The sequence below is a fragment of the Vicugna pacos genome, chromosome 6 (genome assembly GCF_048564905.1).
Source record: "Vicugna pacos chromosome 6, VicPac4, whole genome shotgun sequence".
In the NCBI taxonomy this organism is placed as follows: Eukaryota; Metazoa; Chordata; class Mammalia; order Artiodactyla; family Camelidae; genus Vicugna; species Vicugna pacos.
The window spans coordinates 66,023,858-66,047,287 of NC_132992.1; the positions used below are offsets into that span (position 1 = coordinate 66,023,858).

At 36.3% G+C, this 23,430-nt stretch overlaps 1 protein-coding gene across 13 annotated transcripts in view; it reads left to right on the top strand.

Moving 5' to 3' along the window:
- Window positions 1-23,430, top strand: part of RAD51B (RAD51 paralog B) — a 582,927-nt gene that overhangs the window by 3,800 nt on the left and 555,697 nt on the right. For all 13 annotated transcript variants that reach the window (XR_012073703.1, XR_012073704.1, XM_072963282.1 and 10 more), the window contains exons 2-5: window positions 128-238; window positions 1,366-1,479; window positions 6,022-6,138; window positions 15,692-15,828. Coding sequence is in view for 11 of the 13 variants with exons in the window: in XM_072963282.1 (XP_072819383.1) it covers window positions 155-238; window positions 1,366-1,479; window positions 6,022-6,138; window positions 15,692-15,828 (452 nt within the window). In the remaining 2 variants the exon portion in view is untranslated. The remainder of the gene's footprint in view (window positions 1-127; window positions 239-1,365; window positions 1,480-6,021; window positions 6,139-15,691; window positions 15,829-23,430) is intronic.

Consider the following 23,430-nt stretch of genomic DNA (forward strand, 5'->3'; position numbering starts at 1 on the left):
CAGTAGTATTTTAAATACTATACATCTCATTTTGTATACAGAGATGCTTGGAGAATTTTTTATTTTGTGGAGTGTTCTGGATACTCCATCTACCATTGCTTATGCTATTTTCTGATGTTTTTTCAAGGTTCTTTTTCTTACTGCAGCTGAAGGTATGGGTAGCAAGAAACTGAGACGAGTGGGTTTATCACAAGAGCTGTGTGATCGTCTGAACAGACATCAGATTGTTACCTGTCAGGTAAAATTTATTTAATTTTTCTCAGTGAGAAATTTTAAGTACAAAATAATTTTAAGGGTACCTTAATAACTCTTAATTTCACCTGGAATATGAAAATTTGGTTTACCAAAAAAAAAAAAGATGAATGATGGTGCTTTTAATTTTAAATAACAAGCCGCTTATGTTGTATTTCCAAATGTGATTTCATTTATCCAGATTCAAGATTGTTGCATTTCGGGTGGGGGGAGGGTGGGGAGAATGCTCAAGGCAGAAGGTGAAGTGCACCTGTGCTACTTATTTGAGATTCTAGAGAGGTTTTTATTTGAGATTCTAGAGAAGTTTTGTCCCCTTTAAAGAAATTTTATAGATACATGAGAACTATAACTCAAAGGAGACAGTGTTCAATATGACAATTTCTCTTGAAAGCAAGAATAATTAATAGGATTATTTTTCTATCAATGGATTTAAGAAAATGTATAAAGCAGGTGTTGCATTTTTAAGCACAAGAGTGAAGTAAAATCCCTCTTAAGAGGTTAAATAAGATTTAAGGTTTTATGTTAGGATTCAATCCTTACTTAGACAGACCTTCAGAGCATGCTACAGTTTTGTATTTAAAAATTGCTTTGTGTGTTGATGGTATCTTTGCTTCCTCTGTTATACATTTAATAATCCTTATGTTCACACTTTGAAATACTCTTAAAAGTATGAAATTTAACATTTCAATCATAGCCAGTTTTATTCTCTCTCAGTTGTTACATACTTCCTCTGAATGGTCTCATAGCTTTGGAAGAAACTCGTTTCAAAAGAAACTCATTTCAGCCTGATCCTTTCTGGGCATCTGCTTGTGTCCAGACTCTTTTAGGCACAAGTACAATGCACATATACACCTGGGTTGGATTCTGCTAGGTGATGTTACCTGGTGTGTCCTTTGGTTTACGCTAACTAAGTTAGGTAATTAGAAGATTAGATTATGTCATTATATCTTTTAGTTAAGGCACATTTGGGGGAAAATACTATAAGAAACATATAATCTTTGATCTGCAATAAATTATGCTATTATTTACATATGGACAATGACTGAAAGTTTCCTTTTAATTCCAGGATCTTTGTTGCACATATATGTTTAAAACATTCTCTTTATATCTTAGGACTTTCTATGTCTTTCTCCACTGGAGCTTATGAAGATGACTGGCCTTAGTTATCAAGGTGTCCAGGAACTTTTGTGTGTGGTGAGCAGGGCCTGTGCCCCACGGATGCAAACGGTATGCATATTTTTGAAGTTATGGTTTGATTATAATTTTTATTTTGAAATGATTCCTTATCTCATTTAAAATATTTTGGGGGATTAGGCAAAAGCAAAGATAGAGATGAGCACCTTCAAAATATCAACTCTACATGGTCCTGCTGTATAGCACAGGGAACTATATTCAATACCTTGTAATGCCTATGGTGGAAAAGAATATGAAAAGGAATATATGTATATGTATAAATGAATCACTGTGCTGTACAACAGAAATGAACACAACATTGTTAATCAACTGTACTTCAATAAAAAAAAATTTGACTCTTCATACCATAGAGTTCGTCCTCTAATGAGAATACATTTAAGAAATTTATGTAGTTGATAAGCTGATGAGAGACAGTCTTAACTACAGGAATAGGGAGGCAACAGGAAGTTTTTTTTCTCTGTAGCTGGTAGTAATACTTCAAAATGTCATCTTTCTCTTTTGTTTGTTTTGTTTCAGTAGGATTTGTGGATCTCATGGTTAAAGAATAATATACTGAATTTTAGAATGCCCCTATCTCTGCAATACTAACTTTTAGTGTCATCGCTTACTCTGCATTATAAAGCGCACATATTGGACTTATATTTGCTTATTGAGTGAATGAATAATACTTGAAAACTCATCCTCCCTCTTGAGAAAAGTTAAAGTCTTTTGTAACAAGCCCTCTTCAACTTGTACTATTATTTCATACTTTCTGTCTCACAACTTAAGCTTTTCAAAATGTAGGTTTAGTGCATGGCAGAAAAGTCTTGTTTTCCCAGAGTTGCCTAAAAGTCTATTTGGTGCCTTGCAAATTCATTTATTTAATGTGGATTGTAAATTACTTACTTTACTACCTTATATTGAAATTGGTAACCACTGAGCATTAAAGTAGGGTCCAAATCTATGAAGTAGAAAGTAAGGAATATTAGTGTCATTTGAAATTCTGAAAAAATGAACAGATTAAGTATTTTCTTTTGTTCGTATTTAGCTTGTGATCTAAGGAAAATACCTTAAAGGCAGAAGAGTCAGAAGTAGAATTGGAGTTAGAGACTGGCAGTAGTCTCAGCTTTGTCATTGATCTGGCAGCTTTGAACAGCTCACTTTGTTTTGTGGGAGAAGTTAGAGACTGAAAATAGTATGCAGTGATTCTGTGATGAGATTCAAGTTAACCCGTCTCTATTTTGAAGGTTGTAAGGCACCAAGAGAAACTTTTAACTTGATATCTGTCATTCTATTTGGTCGATGTCTATGGCATATTCCTAGCTAGATAATTAAGTAGGAGATCATGGGCAGGCAATTCAACTCTCATCTCCAATTCCATCACTAATTTCCACTGTGATATCAATGCCATTCCAAATGCCAATTCAAGGGGCCATCTTCCTCCTTTGTTGTACTCTTGTAGCATCCTTTAGATTTGCATCGTACCTTAAATACTGGCTTAACTTAGTTTATTCCTTCACAAAGATTTTTTTGTTAATTTACTTATTCAATTATTTGTTCCTTAACCAATATTTGAGTGCCAGCCATGTATCTGTCAGATATCTGGGGATATTGTAGTGAAGATGATTGATAAATTTCCTGCCCTCAAGTAGCTTATAGTCTAGTGGGAAAAGTCAGACATTAAACAAATAATTGTATAAATGATAAATTGATTGTAGTAATGAAGAGTCCTATGAAAGAAAAGTACAAAGAGCTTAGAAACTGAGTAACAGGGGACATTACTTAGTTTAGGGGGCACGAAGGACTCCCTCAAGGAAGTGATACTTCAGCTAAAACCTGAAGGATGAACAGGAGAGAGGCAGGCAAAGGAGTTGGGGAGGAGTTCCCAAAGCAGGGTGGAGTCTGTAAGCAGTAGGGCTGGGAAGGGCTTATGTGGTAAGAAAGTCAAGCCAGTGTGAATGAACACAGCAGCAAGGAAGAGAGCTGCAAGAGATAAAGTCAGCGAAGCAAGAAGCGGTCAGATCACTGGGGCCTGCAGACCACATTAAAGGTTTTGGACTTTATTCTGAGAGCAATAAAAGGATGTAATCTCGTGTGTGGTTTTTTTTAAAACTCAGTCTTTGAACATAGACAAGTGATTGAAAAGGAGCAGGGAGATATATGTGAAGAATAGTTAAGTATCTGTGACTGTATTCCAGACAGAAAGTGACTGTGACATAGACTATTAGTGTGGTATTGATGCAGATGGTATAATGTCAGTTATTATGAGAGTCACTTAGGAGGTAGAATGAGTGGAACGTGGTGATTATTTGACTGTGGGTGGTGATGAGGTACAGGAAAGCGTCAGACATTCCTTGAGTTTGCTTTGAGAACCTGGGTGGTACCATTTGCAGCGATAAGGACTGTCGGAAGATAGCGGACCAGATTTGAGGGAGGCAGATCATGGATTCAGTTTAGTAGTTGTTGAATTTTAGGTGCTTGTGAAATACTGAGTGGAGATGTGAAGTAGGCAGTTAAATATATGGACCTAGAGCTTGAAGGAGAGGTCTGCACTAGAAGTATGCACTGGGGAGTCATGGGTGTAAATATGATAGTCAAAGCCATGAAAATGGATGAGAGATTGCCTAGGAAGTATGTAGAGTAAGAAGGTAAGTGTGCGCAAGACCAAGTCCCGAGTCCAGCTGACATTTAATGGTCAGGTTAGAGTGATGAGTCTTGAGAAGCGGCCACCAAAGTAGAAGGAAAACTGGTGGCGTGGCGTGTCAGTATCAGTGTTCCTATGTCTCGTCTATGTATACACTATTATTTCTGAAGCCTTGTTACATTCATTTTATTATGTTTTTGAGTCACCAAATCTATTATTCTAGTAATTACACATACAGACTTACGGTTGCAAAGGAAATACTTTAATGTTAACAAATTGGGCTGCCTGTACCCACCACCACCTATGTTGCCTAATAGATTGTAGACAATTTTTAGGTATTTCTAAATCAGATGCAAAGCACAGACCTTTTACTGTAGCCTTTCTAGTTATTTTATGTGCCTGGATATGCCCTTTAATAAAATCTGTGGTAATCCATGGTTTACCTGATTTTAGAATTCAGTAGGTAAGATTAGATAAGAGTGGGTACACTTAACGGCTCATAAATATTAATGTGCTGGTTTTCCTACATCCTCATAGAGGCAGAAGAGCCTTGGATTTGAGACCTAGATTTATTAAATTGTAAACTTTAGGTTTATTTATTTTTATTTACTAACAGAGGTACTGGGGATTGAACCCAGGACCTCGTGCATGCTAAGCACACGTTCTATCACTAAATTATATACCCATTTAAATTGTAAATTTTAAGTGGGTAGAAACTGTCTGTTTGGTTTACTACTCCCTTCCTGAAGCTTATCATAGTGTATAGCATGCAGGAAGCAGGGAATTAATATTTATTGAATGGGAATGAATGAGTGAATGAATGAATGATTACAGTTCTGTGGCTTGACCCCTGTTTATTTGGGCAACTTAATAAAACAGTAACGATTTTTAATATTAGAGAGTGCCGAGAGGCAAGTGTTCTTACACACTGCTGGTAGGTATGCAGGCACGCTAGCCACAACTGCAAAGACCCTTTTTCCAAATAAGGTAATGCTGACAGGCTCCAAGGATTTGATGTGAATATCCTCTGGGGGGACATTTCTTAGTCTACCCCACCTACCTTCAAGCTATTCTTCACAAACTGACCTCAGTTTGAAATGGTGCCTTGATCATATCACTCCTTGTTGCTCTCTTTATAAACTCCACACTTCAACAAGACTTTTCCTGATTTGGCCCCTACTTGTATCTCCAGCCTCATTGCTTGCTACACCATGACCATTCTTTCACCCATTCTAAGTAAACCCTTTGTGTTTTTATAGTTTTTGTTAGTTTCCATTTCCTTTCTTTCTTGCTTCTTGACCTTTCTTCATACATTCTTGTCTCTTTGGCAGGAACATGCACATTTCTTTTGCCTAACAGCCATTTCAGGTTTTAGCTTAGACATCCAGATCTTGCATGAAGCCTTCCTTGGATCACAAAATCCAGATCAGGTATACTGTGTCTATGTCTCCACTTTCTCTATCACGATATCTCTTATTTAATTGTATTGTAATTGCCCAGTTTCCAGTCCTAATTTCATAGTTCCTAGTTGACTGTAAATACTGTGAGGGCAGGGCCTCTGTCTATTACATCATATCTCCCAAATCTAGCACAGTCCTTGGCACACAGTAAATATTTGTTGAACAATGTTTCCTCTAAATAATAGAGGGAAAAAGGTGGATTGGGGTTCCAGCTGCTAAAATTTAACTTTGGAGTTGGTTTATGTTTTTGAATAAATATGGAAGTTGAAAATAACTTAATCTCGTTGCAATGTAGCTTCATCAGTTGTAACAAATATCCCACCCTGATTGGGAAATGTTGACAATGGGGGAAGGTTGTGCACATTCAGGGGCAGGAGGTATATGGGAAATCTGTACATTTTGTTCAGTTTTGCTGTAAACATAAAACTGCTCAAAAAATAATAAAGCCTATTAAGAAAAAAAAAAAAAGAACTTAATCTTTTTCTTATTCAGGCTTATGAGATGAAGGCACAGAGGTCTGCTGCTCCCTCGCCGGCATTCTTATCTACAACCCTTTCTGCTTTGGATGCAGCCCTGCATGGTGGTGTGGCTTGTGGCTCCCTCACGGAGGTAAAGGAGAAAATTTCCAGACTTCTTCCATTGACCTATAACCTTCAGAGCCAGGGGAAGAGTTTAATTTAAAAATATAAAGTATTTCATGAATATTCATCTAGATTAAATTACAAGTACCTCAAGGGTGTGATTCTCCACTCAGTCCCTAGTATAATTTTTTGTTTTTGAGTGAATGAACACATGAGAATAGAACTTCCTTCTGCCTTGAAAGGACCTCATCCCACCCCTAGGCTATATTCTGAGGCCTAGATTTTTACCTGCTCTCCTAGCATCCCAGGCCAGGCCGTCTGCCACAGTGAGGCACACATCAATACTAGAACAGTACATCAAAAGGAAGATGTTCCAAAAATTCCTTACTGACTCACTGAAGTCTACCTGGGTTACTGTTTCTTTGAGTTGGAAGCTGTTGAATATTATGAAATAATACAAAACAACTTGGGGGAATTAGAAAAGGATCACTGTTAGTGTATTAGGAAGGAAAAATTTGAATTTTATTAACATGTTGGGCAAGTTATAGTATTAAACTGAATTGAGATATTTTTACTTTCTGTAATAGATGAAATTTGGTTCTAGGAAGTAATAGGTTGTTGTATTAGTCACATATTGCTGCATAACAAATTACTCAAAACTAAGTGGCTTAAACAACAGTGGATATTGATTCCTGTTTTTTGGGGAGTGGCTCAGCTCGGAGATATTGATGAGGGATGTAAGGGGGCAGGTTGGTGCTGGTTGTTGCAGGTGGTCACAGTTCCTCCCCAGAGGCCGTCCACAGCTGCTTGAGGCTCCTCATGGCACGATATCCAACGTCCCCAGGGTGAGGGATCCAAAAAGTACAATGGGAATGGCGAGTCCTTTGATGATTTAGCTTTGAAAGTTACACACTGTTATTTCTGCTGCTTCCCCTTCATTAGAAGTGAGTCATTAAGTTCAAATCAAAGGGAAATTAGACTTTGCCTTTTGAAAGAAGTGTCAAGAATTTGGGGATATTTCAAAGCCACACCAGTTCTTTTCCTTAAAAACTGCATTGGTGTACTTACTGTCCTGATATATTAACTCGATAGACTATGTTTACCAATATACTCCTGAGGGAATTCTTGCCTGAGAGTTCAAGAGGGTGCAGATACTTTAAACAAATGTTTAACAAGAGTAGACACTTACTTTCTGATAGGCATAAATTTAACTGTAGATATTTTTCCTTGAAAATAGGGAACCTGTTTTAGGGACTACCTATATTTTATTTCTTGTCTTCCAAGAAAGATTTAAAAATGTGTGTGTGCTATGCCTAGTAGATGCCTACTAGATACTAGGTAAATGAATGAATGAATACATTAATCTTAAAAAGAAATTAGAACCTGCTGTTGCAGAGCACTGCCACCAGGTGGTGACAGAATTCTATCTTACGTAATCTTTTTGTAATCCAGTTGGATCTTTGCTGTAATAAGTTTATTAAAAAAAAAAAAGGTTAAATCAGTTGTGATCCACAGTTATAAACTTAACATATTTAAATAGCAAAAAATTGAACTTCAGGAAGATTAACCAACAGCAACTCTTTTTTATTTTTTATGTTTTAGAATAGTTTTTAATGCTTTTTCACATAGCTTTTATCAATCCTTTCTGAATCCAAGAGGTAGTTACAGGCCATTAGATGTTTTGTTGTGATCTATTTGGCTGACTTGTAATATAAGTACCCTGATTGCTTTATAGTGGCAAGTTCTCTGCTCTCTGTTTTAGCTACAGGTAGCTCTGCAGCCTTTTTGGGATTTTTCAGCTGGGTACCAGGAATAATTCTGTTTACCTTTTATTAAAAAACAAGAATTTAATATATATTTTATGTATATAAAATTAAATGTATCCTGCATGTATAAGTTATGAACACTGTGTGTCTGTGACCCATATAAGGACCAGGACAACAGATCATGGGCACAAATACCTCTCGCTCCATATCTTCTTGCCTTGGTATTATTTGACTTCTTAATTTCCACCCATCTTTGTGATCTTAGTTTTTATTTTTGTGATTATTAATGAGCCTGAATCTCTTTTCATAAATCATTTGGCTATTTAAAAATAATTTTATTAAGGTATGACTTAAGTACTATAAAATTCAACCATGGTAACTTATAATTCAACTATATTAGTAAATTAGGACTAGGCCGAGAGATGACTTGAGGGAGTAAGAATAAATCTGGAAACTTTCTGCTGTCACTTTTATCGCTGCTCTTTCCTGACTCTAACTGCAAAACACCCTAATTTATTTATCATCAGTTTTGATTTATGTGAACTGCATTGAATCTGTGTGTGTTCAGTTACAGCACCAAGATTAAAAGTAGAATTAGAGAAGTGCTACTCATGCCAGAAGCAGAAGCAGCAGAGGAGAAATCAAAGAGAAACCAACTCTGCTGAATCACTCATGGAAGTGAGCTCCAGGGCTTTGTCTCATTCCCAGAGAGCGTCAGGTTCCTTACTTATGGAATATATAAGCAGATAGTTCTACATCTGTTAATACTGAGTATTGGTAGTAAAGATTTGTTTGAAGTTTAAACTTTAAATGTTTATGTTAGGCGGAGATCAGACCGTGTAATGGTAGTCTTTTCACATGAGATAATATAGATCAGTTCAGTGTTTCTTAATCCTTTTTTCATTATTACCCCCTAAAGAGCTTTGTAGACTTTTCCCCCCTAATAACCACTCCTGCCACCGTGAGATTTTTAATACCACAGATATAGTATCTTTCTGTTTATATCCTGTAGATGTATCTGTGCTTTATATGGGAAAAGAGTAAAATCGCTCCTCCTTGATCAAAACCAAGTTTTACCCTTGGGGTCAGTATCACCCCTGCTGAGGATACATGGTAAAGATGCTGATGTGATTAGGTAAAATTAAAGCTTTATTTAAAGGGATCATTAAAAAAGGTATTTTCTTATTGTAATCCAGAGGTTACAAGACTAGAGAACTGGTCCAAACTCATGTCAACGAAAAGAGATGTAACATCTGCATATCTTGGTTGAAGAGTGCCTCTGGAAGGGTAAACCTGTGAAGCACTGCCAACTCTTTACAGCGTTTAAGAGTAATGATTATCCCCAGATCCATGCTGTAAATAATAAGAAACAGTGTAGTACACGTCTACATTATTTGTGTTTCCTGAGCCACTTCTATGCTTTGTTCATGATTTAAGGAGACCAGGTGTTCTCCCTGAGTGGGGCAGTTTTGCTTTGGAAGTGACTATCCTACTGTCCCAAAAAGGTAGAGGCAGGATGCCAGAATCCTATTTTGGCTTCCTCATTTTTCCTCAGAACAGTTAAATATTTCAGTTCTGCTTCTTTCTAGTTGGCAGGATGGATTGTGGTCTAAGATCACAGGAGATACTAAGTCAGGGCTTGTAAACTCAAATGTCCACAAAGGTTTTGGCATTATAGAAATGCATAACCAGTGACGTGTAAGACGTAAATGCTTTATCAGTCAGTTCTGGCTGCTTACTCTGCTTACAACAGCAGCAAACATTAATTTTTCTTGCTCACGGGTCTGCAGGTCAGCCAGGGTGGCTCTCATCCCCTTCAAGCTGCAGTCAGTTCAGGTCTGCTCCATGTGTAGCAACAGCAGTAGGAAAACTAGGGAGAGATTTCTAATGGGGGTTCCTTGAACGTAGTCTATTGACATGATTTGTTTATCCTGCCCAGTGTTTTGAAAGGCAAGATAACCAGACCTCTGTCCTAACATACGAGTTTAGCATATGCAGCGGTTTGAATCATTGTTCCTATTCGCCTTCTAACTTACTTCCTAATTTAGAAATGAACATCTTTCTCCATAAAGATTTCGTAGAGTTTTTTATACGCCATATGTTCTATGATTGTTAAATGAATGATTATATCCCTTGACACTTCGATTTTTTCTTTTTCTGAATGTGAAGCTTGGGGTACTTGTCATTTCCATGTCCTCTTGCTTTTTTCTGTTCTGTTCCCCTCCCTTTTTTCCCCCTCCCTTCCCATTTACTTCAAAACACAGCAGTTGTCAGTATGGAGTAAGAGGCAGTGGGGCAGAGAATCCAAGGTATGAAACCTTCCACGTGTTGATGTCAAGTTACTTAGGATCAAGGTTTCCTTCACAAAGCACAGTTACCTGGCCTTTCTGAGACTGTTTGCTCTTTGTTTGTTTTAATAATCAGAGAGTTATTTTTTTAAAAAAATTCTATAGTTCTGAAGCCCTAATCGTATTGCTACATAATTGTAGAGCACACGGAGATAGGTAGGTGGATGCTGGGGGAAGGGGGTCATTACAAAGATGATATGAAGCTCCCACATGCTCTTTTCTCAGATCAGAAGCAAGCAGTCCTTAAATTTTCTCTGCACAGTTTGGCTTGGCAGCTTGCCCCGTCCTGTTGCCTCCATCTTGAACGTGGGGAAGAGTTACTTGATAAGATAACAGGTCCAGGTTTCACATTCATCTCAACCATTTAATCTCTTTTAAGATTAAAATGACTAGACTTCATTTTTACTTTAGTACACCTAGGCTTTCTTTTCTTGGTAATTCTTTTCTCTCCTTTTAAAACCAATTATTAATATTTGCTTCCCTGTTGATATCCTAGTGAGCTTCACTATTGATTGTTTTCTTTCTGTTCCTTTACCTTTCTCAGACAGGATTGCTGAAACGCAGGCTCTAACTGTATGAAGCTAATTGTGTTAACTGGTGTCTTCTGTGTGTAAATGCTGTATTCACTCTGAGTTTCCAAGAAGCACATCACTTAGACTGTTCTGGTTTGGCGTGTGCTCTCGTTTCTAACCACCATTGGAGCTGAACCTGGGAACTGAACACAACTTGAAATTTTGTGGTTTGGCTGCTAGAATTCAGAGCTAAACTATCTGAAGCTAAAAATTATTAATGTTGAAATGTTTTAACCCACTAAGTAAACCTGAAAAAATTATGAAATTTAACTCCAGCCAGCCCCCCAGAATTGCATATAGCTTATTTTTTCTTGAGTCTAGAAAGAGACCAAAAAAATGTGAAGAGGCTCTGAGCTTGCTGAAGCATTAGCAATCAGTAGTTTAAAGAAAATGTTAATACCCAAATTCTAATGCAAAGTAAAGCAAGCATACAGAAAGCAAATGAACCCAGAAATTTTGCTTTTCACATGATGTTCTGCTTTTCTCAAGCCTATGGTGAATCAGTACATAAAAATAATGAAGGAGGTAAAATGCCAGTAACACTTTTTAACTTCAGATTTTTTTCATGTTTTCTTTGAAGATGGAATAGTAAGATAATACCTTACATTTTCATGGTATTTGATATTTACTGAATATTTTCATAGATAACACACAATAAAAATATAAAATAAAATAAAATAAAATAAATATATAATACATTTTTTTAAAAAAAATTGAGGGCTTGTTTCACTTTTCCCCTAAAAATCACAAAGCATTTCATGGGTTTAAGCACATTAAATCTTAGAATATATCTAAAAGCTGGCATGTAGTTAGTATGTAGAGAAAGGCAGTCCTCTGTTCCTCAAGTTAGCACTATGAAGAGTCATCATTTCTCATATTCAGGATCCACTTTCAACTTTCATTGATAGAAGTTTCCTTTGCTCTGACATCTGGTGATTAATTTGATCCGTGTTGCCTTTGATAGTGATAAAAGGTCCATGAAAAGTGTTTTGGCCTCTTCAAAACTACCAGTCTCCAAAGGAGAGTATGTAAGACAGCCCATGAGGTTGTGGGAAGAAGACATTAGAAGTTTTCTTGGTATTTCAATCTAAAACATGAAATAAACCTTAATTGATATTTAATACATGGATTGACACTGGCATCCCCACTTGGTCTGTGTGTTAGACTGTCATGTGTCAGGGGTAGTCCACCTGGAAAGGACACAGAAGGTCAACAGAGGCACCTTTACTTTCAACATATTGGGATGAATTGTAGTTATACATGTACCAGGTAAGGTGGATTCATGGATATAACTAAATCAAATTTCACAAAATGGACAGATGGCATAAAAAGATTTCTGCAAAGAAATTGTATTTTGAAGGCAGTACTAATAATGTGAGCAGAGGTGAGCCACATGCATATAAAAGTCAGAGCTGATTGATTCTCCTATGACTAATGAAATAAAAATCAGTAACATTCTGATCTTATCTGTGAAGATGTCCAAAGAATTTGAAATTATAAAGAAGATAGTCTGATAGAAGTTTTCTTTGCTCTGATACCTGGTGATTAATTTGATCCATGTAGTCTTTGATAATGATAAAAGATCCATGAAAAGTGTTTTGGGCAGTTTGATATCTTTTTTATAATTTCGAATTTTTTGGATGTCTTCACAGATGAGATTAAAATGTCATGATACATGAAATTATTTCCATTATTGTTAACAATGAAACTTTCTCTGTTATTTTGTCCCTTGAAATACTGGCTGATGGTAGTAAGAAGCCAACGTAATTAAGAAATACACATCACAGAAAGATAAGCTTCCACAAGTTTTTCAGTGACTTTTAAAGTCATGTAATACATATTCAAATATCGAGAAAAATTTCACTAAAATTAATGGTAGGTATTTAAAAGCCTCTTTTGGGTCTTCTTAACAGCAAAAGACCAAATGCGATACATTGCTAATAACAGGGGTACCCTTGTTCTTGTTTCAGTAAAACAGATGAAATAAGACATAGGAAACAACATAACAACAACATAAATGGATTCTTTTATGAGTAAATACTTTCAGATAGAGATTACTGCAGATGGTTTGAAGCATCAAGGATTAAAACAAGTTACTCATTGTGGAGGGATGCTGTAGAATTAAAGTACGGAAGTGTCCAGCATGGCCTAGGTTATAGAATTAGTTAGTTTCTGTTTCAGTATTGAAATACATGAGCTAAATTATTTTTGGGCCACAAAAGTAAAGGTGTTATTAAGGAAGATACGTTGGATATGGATATGTATCTATCATATATCTTATTATTATTTTCTCTTTAAGTAAATAGGTAAATGATTTAGACTCATGGCTCATCCCTTCTTAGTTCTTCCTATTTCTTGATATATCTAGACAATTTCTTCAGCTCTGTAGAGTGTCTCAGTCTTAGCTCAATTTTTTTTTTATCTCTACTCAAGATTTTCTCCTCTCCTTCTTTCCTTCTCCCTATTGTAAAAAATTGTACATTAGTGTTATTCTCACAGAAGGGATAGCGTTTTGGTGGTTAAAATTTGGATGCTGCAGGCAGTATGACAAATAGCATGTTAAAAGGGGATATTTTTAACATTTTCAAATTAATTTTTGTTAACTACTTTGTGTCGGACTCCAATATGCATGTGATTAATTGCCTATTCTTTTCCATCAATACCCTCTTGATTTTAAATTTTCTAATCTCAAAACAGCTTTCTAGCAAGTAAAATTTCAAAATATACACTTCAAAGTATGAATCACCTAGATTCAGCAATTGCTGAATTATGTTTCATTTGCTTTGTTTCTCTTCTACAGACATATACACTTTTTTTGCTGAACCATTTGAAATTAAATTGTATATATCAATAACTTTTATTCCTAAATACTTTTCTCTTTTTTTTTCATTGTGTCAATTTCTGGTGTACAGCATAATGTTTCAGTCATACATGTACATACATATGTTCATTTTCATATTCTTTTTCATTATAGGTTAGTACAAGATATTGAATATAGTTCCCTGTGTTATGCAGTCCAGAAACTTGTTATTTAATCTACCTCATATATAGTTGTTAGCATCTGCAAATCTCACACTCTCAATTTATCTCTTCCCGCTCCCTTCCCCTCTAGTAATTTTTTTTTTTGGTTCCACATATAAGTGATATCATATAGTATTTTTCTTTTTCTTTCTGGCTTAATTCGCTTAGAATGATGATTTCTGAGTCCATCCATGTTGCAGCAAATGGCATTATTTTATTCTTTTTAATGGCTGAGGAGTATTCCATTATATAAATAAATCACAGCTTCTTTATCCAATCATATTATTGATGGACATTTAGGTTGTTTCCATGTCTTTGCTATTGTAAATAGTGCTGCTATGAACATTGGGGTGCATGTATCTTTTCAAATTAGAGTTCCTTCCAGATATATGCCCAGGAGTGGGATTGCTGGATCATATGGCAAGTCTACTTTTAGTTTTTTGAGGAATCTCCATACTGTTTTCCATAATGGCTGCACCAAACTACATTCCCACCAACAGTGTAAGCGGGTTCCTTTTTCTCCATGTGCTCTCCAGCATTTATTTATTTGTGGACTTTTTAATAATGGCCATTTCTGACTGGTGTGAGGTGATACCTCACTGCAGTTTTGATTTGTATTTCTCTGATAATTAGTGATAGTGAGCATTTTTTTTCATGTGCCTATTGGCTATTTGTGTATCTTCACCAGAGAATTGCTTATTTAGACCTTCTGCCCATTTTTGATTGGGCTTTTTTTTGTTGTTGTTGTTGTTATTAAGTTGTATGAGCTATTTGTATATTCTGGAAACTAATCCCTTGTCAGTCACATCATTTGCAAATATTTTCTCCCATTCGATAGGTTGTTGTTTTATTTTGCTTATAGTTTCCTTTGCTGTGCAAAAGCTTATACGTTTAATTAGGCCCCATTTGTTTATTTTTGCTTTTATTTCTATTGCCTGGGTAGACTGCCCTAGGAGAACATTGCTAAGATTTATGTCAGATAATGTTTTGCCTATGTTTTCTTCTAGGAAGTTTATTGTGTCTTGTCTTATGTTTAAGTCTTTAAGCCATTTGAGTTTATTTTTGTCTATGGTGTGAAGGTGTGTTCTGATTTCATTGATTTATATGCAGCTGTCCAGCTTTCCCAGCACTACTTGCTGAAGAGACTGTCTTTCATCCATTGTATATTCTTTCCTTCTTTGTGGAAGATTAATTGACCGTAAGTGTGTGGGTTTATTTCTGCATGCTCTCTATTCTGTTCCACTGATACATATGTCAGTTTTTGTGCCAATACCACACTGTTTTGATTACTGTAACTCTGTAGTATTGTCTGAAGTCTGGGAGGGTTATTCCTCCAGCTTCATTCTTTTTCCTCAGTATTGCTTTGGCAATTCTGGGTCTTTTGTGATTCCACATAAATTTTAGGATTATTTGTTAATACTTTACCTTAAGAATAAAGATCAAAGTACCTTTTAATGGACTAGTACAAATTTGTTTTGAAAGGCCAATTCATAACAAATGCCAAACCCAAGTGTTAAACCATCTTAAATATTTTCAGGATCTTTCTATAAATGTCTTAATGAGGAGAGGGTATAGAACTGTAAGTTGTAAATGTATAAATGAATCCTCCAGCCTTTCTCAATCAAAATTTTTCATCTGAACTACAGAACACAGAGGGTGATTTGAGGGACTGTTCTCGATTCTCCCAAGAATGACACATAACTAGTACCAATCCAGGTGCATAGGGGAGAAGTTAATTTATTGCACACAATGAATGTATTAGAATGTTCTCTAGGAACCCTGGTTAGTTGGACTGTGTATGTGGCAAGTTCTTAAAAAGGATTTTGCTTTGACTAAATTATGATGTTTATACAAACAACAGTATATTTTTTTAGATTACAGGTCCACCAGGTTGTGGAAAAACTCAGTTCTGTATAATGATGAGCATTTTGGCAACATTACCTACCAACATGGGAGGATTAGAAGGAGCTGTTGTGTACATTGACACAGAGTCAGCATTCAGTGCTGAAAGGTAGGTGATTTTATTATTTTCCATTATAATGCTTTGTTTTGTAACTTATATACAGAATATAACATTTACAAACGGGTTAATATTTACCTTTCTTTTTGAGGACACAGAATGCTAGATACTGTTTTGAAGGAATTTAAAAAAAAATTGATAGTTTCTTTTTGTCTTTTGTATCCCTTCTTATTGATTTAAGTGGGGTTGGGAGATAAGCTGTGTTTTGCAGAATGTCAAGAAGAAACAAGTTCAAGAAGCAGGGAGTAATGTAAGTAGAAAATGGGGAAGAGGGGAAATTAATAAAAAAGACAAAAGGTGAGCTGCTTTGTGAGTAATTTCTAGTTGGAAATAAAATATTAGTGAATGGAAAAACTACCATTTTCAAAACATTTTTTGATTAGAAGTATTTTGCTTTAATCTTTGAAATAATGTGGCATTAAATGCAAGAAACACACTGATAGTAAGTATATGCATGCTTGGAAAGAAAAGATTTCCTTAGTTTGGCAAGGACCTTTAACATTCTGTGAGAGAGGCTTTCAGTCGTTTGTGTAATTCTGTACACCTGAGGATGTCTCGTCTGCTCTTCCCCTGCTCTAATTGACGTTCGTAAGCAAGGATGCTTTATACATCTGGAGACTGATTCAACTCTGTTTCCTTAGCCAAAGTGTCATATAGGGAGAGTCCTTGGAGTCTTTCTCTAATTATGCAGCAATGAGTCTTCCTTATTTCTCTCTAAGAGTACAAAAAAGGTCAAAGTGTATTACCTGACCAGATAAATTCCAAATGGCTTGTTTTGTCTAGAGCTTATTTGTTTTGTTCTGCATCCCTTGATTATATTCTTTCTAAGTATATGTCGCTGGATTGTCAGCTTTTTGAGTTTGTGTTTTATCTTTGTCTCTTCAAAGCCAGATCCAATGACTGACACATACTAACTATTCAGACAATGCTAAATGAAGGAATTGACAGGTGTTCCTCTTCAGATCATGAAATCCAGATACCATTTCCTACTAAAAGGAATGAGGGTTCCATGGAGAAATGGCTGACTGTAGCTCTGGAGCAAGAAATTTTTAAGTTGAGTCTAAAACATCTTAGCAGATAGCAAGAAAGCTATCAAAGACTCCTTAAGGGAATGACAGAAGGATTCAGGGTCAACCTGAAGAGCTCCCACCGGCCAAACGTGAAACAAATTGAGCATGAATAGAATAACAATGGAATGAAATATGTTTAAATCCACATGTCTATAAAACTAGGGAATGAAAAGTAACAAATTGATCACCATTGGAGAACTCTGCAGAAGCAACTTATTATTTTGAAAATGAGTTAAAAAAATTAAGCATTTATTCTCCTCTTTCTATATGAATAATATAACTAAGTAACAAATAGATCTTTTTTATAGAAGTATTCCAATAATAAATGAAGAAGGAATGATAGAATATCACCATATTATAAACTTTAATAATCTAATGAATCTAGCCACTGAATTTTGTGATATAGTAAAAAATATGTATTTTGTCATCATCATGGTTCCCAGTAAAAGAATTTCTAACAGCTTTGGAATTTCCTCAGTAATAAAACTGAGAAGAGTAGTACTTGTTGTTCATAATTAGCCATACCTCAGTTTATGCTAATGAGATGGCTCTTGGTAGGCCCCTAGATAGATCAGTTGGGGGCTGGTTGCTAGAGGAACCATTCATGTGATTATTAGTGTGAACTTTCAGCCTCACTTCTGCAACCTCTGAGGAGGGAAGAGGGACTAGAAATGGCCCAATTAGTAAGTCTCCACAAAAACCTCTAACTGATAGGGTGTGGAGAGCTTCTGGGTTGGCGAACACATTGAGTTGCTGGGAGGGTGGTGCTCCCAATTTATAGCTGGTTGGTCTGAAATAACAGAGGCCTGGGACTTGCAATTTGTTTGAAGTGAGGGCGGTCTTGTTGGTCTGAGCCTTTAACCTGTGGGGTCTCAGTTAATTCCTGGTAGGTAGTGTCAGAATTGGATTCACTTGTGGGACACCCAGTTGGTGTCTACAGGGAATTGGAGAATGTCTCAGTGTGGAAAACCTACACATTTGGTGTCAGAAGTGTTACAAATAAAAACAGTTCATAAATAGAAAAGGCTTCTAGCATCACAAAAAGATAATCAGTCATTGTGGTATTTCCTGATGGAAGAATAATCAAACCTGAAAGTGGTCAAGACTACAGGTCCAACAACCAGTTGACAACGTATACAGAGAAGAGAAGAAAAAGTGAAACTACACAGATGAATGCAATCAGAAAACCCAAACTGTGGGAAACGACTGAACAAACAACAGTCAATTTTTAGGATAAAAAAAGAGTTAGAGGAGGATGCTTTGAATTAAAAGAGACTTAAAAGATGTATTGCTCTCATCACATGGTACACCTTAGACTTACACAATGTTATATGTCAATTGTATCTCAATAAAGCTGAGAAAAAAGACATTGATTAATTGCAGTGTGATAAACTTATTTACATGTTAAATAAATAGTAAAAAAAAAAAAGAAGAGAAGCATAAACATGTGAGAGCACTGGAAATCTGAACAATGAATATATTTGATACTAAAGCTGGAAAAGACACTGGAAATTTGAGCACAGATATATTTGATGCTAAAGCTGGTAAAGATACTGGTTTACTCAGGTTGTCCAAGTGAAAGATACTCTTTAATATGCCAATGACTAGCTTTCAACTGATAAGCCAAGAAGATATTAAATAGATAATAAATAGCTAATGTATAAATAGCTCTCACAAAGGTCCTGAGGAATTTGCTTGAAGAATTGAAAGATTAATGTTATTGTGATTAACAGCAGTTTAGTTCACTGTAATTAGATTCTTGCTTTTTTTGTACCACATACAAAACTGAGTTTAGTGTATCTTCTCAAACTATTGCATTATTTCATTCTTAACAGCATTACAGTTCAGAGTAGGTTAAAAACTGTGTCAGTGAATTAGGTAAAATCCAGTAGCAGGTGACTAATCTACATTTTCCAAATTAATTTGTGGACATTTTTGTTTGTTTTTCTTTGTCTTTGCATATAGCCTAATTGTCTACTTTTTGCATCCTTCACATTTACTTATTCTCCTTCATTATTTTTTCCTGCCTATGTGCATATTACTTAGTACTTGCATCATAGGCAGCCTGGAAAATGGAGTGGTAAAGTTTTAGTTCCTTTTGTTGGAATTATGTTGCATAATTATAAGGAACTCTTATGAAGAAGGTCATTTGAAGATAGGAGTGCAAATTTATATTGTTTTTACTTTTCTAGTCTATTTTCCTCAAAGCTTGGAAAATGTGGTCATCTGGTGCTAGGGTCAGATGGAATCAAAAGTACCTGTGCTCTTTGGTTTAGATACCAGACTCCATGTTCTTATCTTGCCTTCTGGAGTTTGTCATGGCGAGTCACAGAGTGGAGCTGGCTCTGTACTGCCTGGTCACATTTCATTTGTACTGTTCCAAGACTTCATGATCTCTATTTGGAGTTATTGGGGAAGGTTGATCAATCAGCTAGGAAAGCTTTCTCCTGCAGGCAACTGAAGACCCAGAGAACAGTGGCTTAAATAGCTAGAGGTTTATTTTTGACCCTGTAACAAGAAGACCTGAGTAGGTGGTTGCCGGTACTGGTCCTGTCTCTCAGTGATGACGGAGACCAAGGGCTGGTACATTTTAGGTATTATATCCATTCTGTGCTCAAGTCAGTGTGAAGAGAAAGAGCAAATTATATCTTTTTTTTTCAGAGTAGCTGCCTCCTCCTCTGTGCCAATTTTCTTTTCATGCTCTGAAAGCCTTCTACAGGTTTCTCACTTGGTCACCTCTACATGCAAGAGAGGATGGAAAAGTGAGGGGAAAAGATTGTTGTAACAAGCATGATGGGGCTAACAGTATTGCCTGAGTAAAACTGTGGTTCCCATAGCAAGGAAGAAGTGGGAGTGGATATTGGTAGGTAATTAAGAACGTCTGATACAAGTGGAATAGTTTCTGGACTTAGAGAAGAGATAAAGTAGGAAATATGAGACTCAGAAAGGAGTGTGTTTCAGCTCTCTGTATGTGTCTCCATGTAGCATTGTGTCCATTTTGTGCTTACAAGCAAGCTGTCTGAAAAGCACAAACGAGAAAGTGAATTGAAGGATTAATATGAGGGAAGAGTAAAGGATTCAGATTAGAGAATTTAGGGTAAGTGATAAAAAGTAGAAAATAATTTGTCAATATATTGTTAGTTCTCTCTTTAAAAAGAAGGATATGCTTGTACATACCTTGAGAATATGGATATAGATTAGTGACATGTCTATGGAAATATTTTGGCAGCCATGAAAATTCCAGTATACGTGAATAAATACTATAATATCCCTATTGGAGATAATTAGAAAAACATGGAACTGGAGGATAAGAATAAAAAAAGGAAGGTAATATATAAATACTAACAGAGGTTTTCAAAATAAAACTTTGGGAGAAATAAAAAGGATAAAGGAAAATAAAGTGAGTCTTAGAACTGCAAGTGTGTGAGGGAGAGTGGGGGATCTGGGGAAGCAGGAGATGTGACCCAGGACCCTGGAAGGTGGGGACTCAGGGAGGTGGATATAGAATTGGAATTCAGGAGGTAGAAGTGGACATTCCTGAGCTGTCATGAAATCAGAAGAACTTTGAAAACTAGGAAGAAAGATGTAGTCCAACAGGGGAGGGAGACATTAACCAAATAATCACAAAAATATAAAATTATAACTATTAATAACTAAGTATACAAAGGAAGGAGATACGCTGTATTGGTTCCATGTGGAAGCAATAGCCAAGCTTAGATCTGAAGGAAGCTTTGTGCTTGGTATGCATGTCGCTTTGGAGAGTGCCAAGTACCCCACAGCCAGCACCCTCTAATTCCTACTCAACCTCCTAGAGTTGTCACTCTTTCTGAACCAGTGTACAGGAGAGCCTGTAGCAGTAGTGGCCAGCATGCCTTTGGCTGATTTTGAAGGCAATTCCAGTGTGGTCTTACGACCATGTGCATACTTGCTAGCTGGTACATACCCAGGATCTTTGACCCAGGGGTAAACAATAAGAGAGATAAATTCCCTTTTGCCATTTTTTGAGATGGTTTCTTGAGTCTGAGTGGATTTCCCTTAGTTCAGTTCCAGCTGCCTTATCATTCGTGAATAAGGTGAATTAGTGGTGAGGGAGATTCTGAGGAGTTTCTAGGATAGAAAATGGAAATTAGTCATAAGTACTTACTATTACTCAAACAAAAATGTGGAATATTCTTGGAATCTGTAAGGAACTAATAAATTCATGTTATTTAGTAATACCACAGTGCTGAGCAAGTACGTATTGCATTAATGAACAGACAAGTATTACAAGAGGCTCTGAGAAACCATGAACTTGTATTTCAGCACATTTATGATGCTATATTTCAACTAGAATTTTGGAAAACTTTTTTTTTTTACATTAAGCATATGTTTTATTTCAAGTTGGCATGTAGTCACTAATGTAAAGCTTTTAACTTTCCTTTTATACAAGAACTGTGAAATAACGGGGGAACTAATAACAAAAACCTTGATCTGAGTGCAGTCTTTCCTGCTTCAATGGATGGTAATTCCATTCTTCCAGATGCTGTCCAGTTAGTCAAGAAATCCTTTCGACCCTCTGGAACTATATCTTGAGTATAGTTCCTTCTAATCACTTGAGCTGTTCTCTGGGTCAAGGCAGCATCTCTTATCTGGGCTACTGCACTGGCTGATCTTGCTGTCACCCTTCTCCCTCCATAGCCTCTTCTTCATTTGGTAGCTAGAGTGATTCTTGAAAAAAAAGAAGGAAGTCAGATCATATTAGTCCTGATCGTAGGTTTCCCATTTTACTAAATAAAATCTAAACAAAATACCCCAGACCTAAAGTTCTTGTGTGATCTTAGCCTCTCGCTAGCCCCTTGACCTTAATTCCTTTTATTCTGCCTCTTGATTCCTGCATTCCAGCTACTACAGTGGCCTTCTTGTTGCTCCTCAGACACACCAGGCCTCTTCCCACATTTGGGCCTTTGCACTTGCTGTAATTCTCTCTTCCTGTGTACTATTTCCTGGATAGCCACCTGGTTCATTTTCTCATCTCCCTTAAACCTTTGCTCAAATGTCACCTTATTAAAGAGGCTTTCCCAGAGCACCCTCTATAAAATAGCACTTATTTCTGTCCATCGCAGTCTGTTCCCGAATCCTAATTCACTTTTCTTTAAAGCACTTATTATCTGACATATGATATATATTTACTTGTTCGTCTTTCTCAGTAGAATGTAAGTTCCATGAAGGAAGGATTTTTTGTTTTGTTGTTGTTGTGCATTGCCGTATCCTTAGCACCTAGAGTGGTGCCTGGCATGTAGTCCTCGCATATGGGTCCTTAAATATTTGTTGAATGAGTGGATCTTAAATACATCTTTTTAAAGAAATACTTTTATATAAGAAAGATGTCCACTAGATGGCATTGATATCAAATTTTATGTAACTAATGTCTGGGAGCAAAAGATAGGATCTTTTCTTTTGCTTGTTCAAACCAAAAAAGATCTTTGTGTTGAAAACTGTCACAAGAAATTGCTCAGATTAATGTGAGGCATATAGAATACCACATTTATATTTGGTTTTTGACTTCTATTTTTTAAGATATCTTTTCTAAAATAAAAAAAAAATTCAGAGAAACTTGGAAAATGACCACACATTGGTATGTAAATAACCATTTGATACAGGTATCTAGCATGGTGACTGTAAGTAAGGTTAGTTCCTGTCCAAACATTGACCACCTTCCTTCTGAGGGGCCTTAATGGAATGAGAGAGCAGTAATACGTTCCAGAGCCTTTCACCACTCAAGCTACCAGTTGAAATCCAGCCTAGGGTTGGAGGCAGAAAATTATTGTCTGTCAGCTGTTCAGTTGTTGTTGCCAATGAATTAGGTACTCTCAGTCTGGTTCCAGGTCAGTGGGGTATCTTCCATATTTCTGGGAGATGTTGCCATACCTATCCTATTAAAAAATCAGTGGGTTCCAAGTGTCAGAGCTTTTTTGCTGATTTCTCCGACTAGAGTTAAACTCAGCAAATAGTTGCCCTAATTAAGAAATTTGCACATTTTCCACAAACTCTCAAGATTTGCCTGCTCTGCCTTTGCCAGTGTCATCTCATTTCTTCTTGCTGTCATCATTTACCTCATTTCCTCCTTTCTTTAGTCCCTATGCCTCTCAGGTACTTCCCCTCAATGGCCATGTGATCCATTTTGTTCTCACTCTTTACACAACCGTTGTTACTGCTCCTTCCTCCTAATGTAATTTTTTTCCTCTTTCTGTTCAACCTAATGTTGCTTTTTCTTTTCAGATTGTTCAAAATATACTTTTTTTTTTAAAGGAATGTTATTAACTAGTTTATTTCTCTCTTTTCCTATTTTAGGTTTTTCTCTTTCATTTCTGATTATAGCATATGTGAGGAACTTATTTCGTTAACAGACTCAGCCTCTTTTTGGAACTCACTAACGATTTAGAAATAAAACCACTATTCTTATATATTTTTGTGTTGTTAAATAGAACACACAATATAGAATGGCTTTAGCATTTACAGCCCTTCCTCCCAACCACCCTTGGAT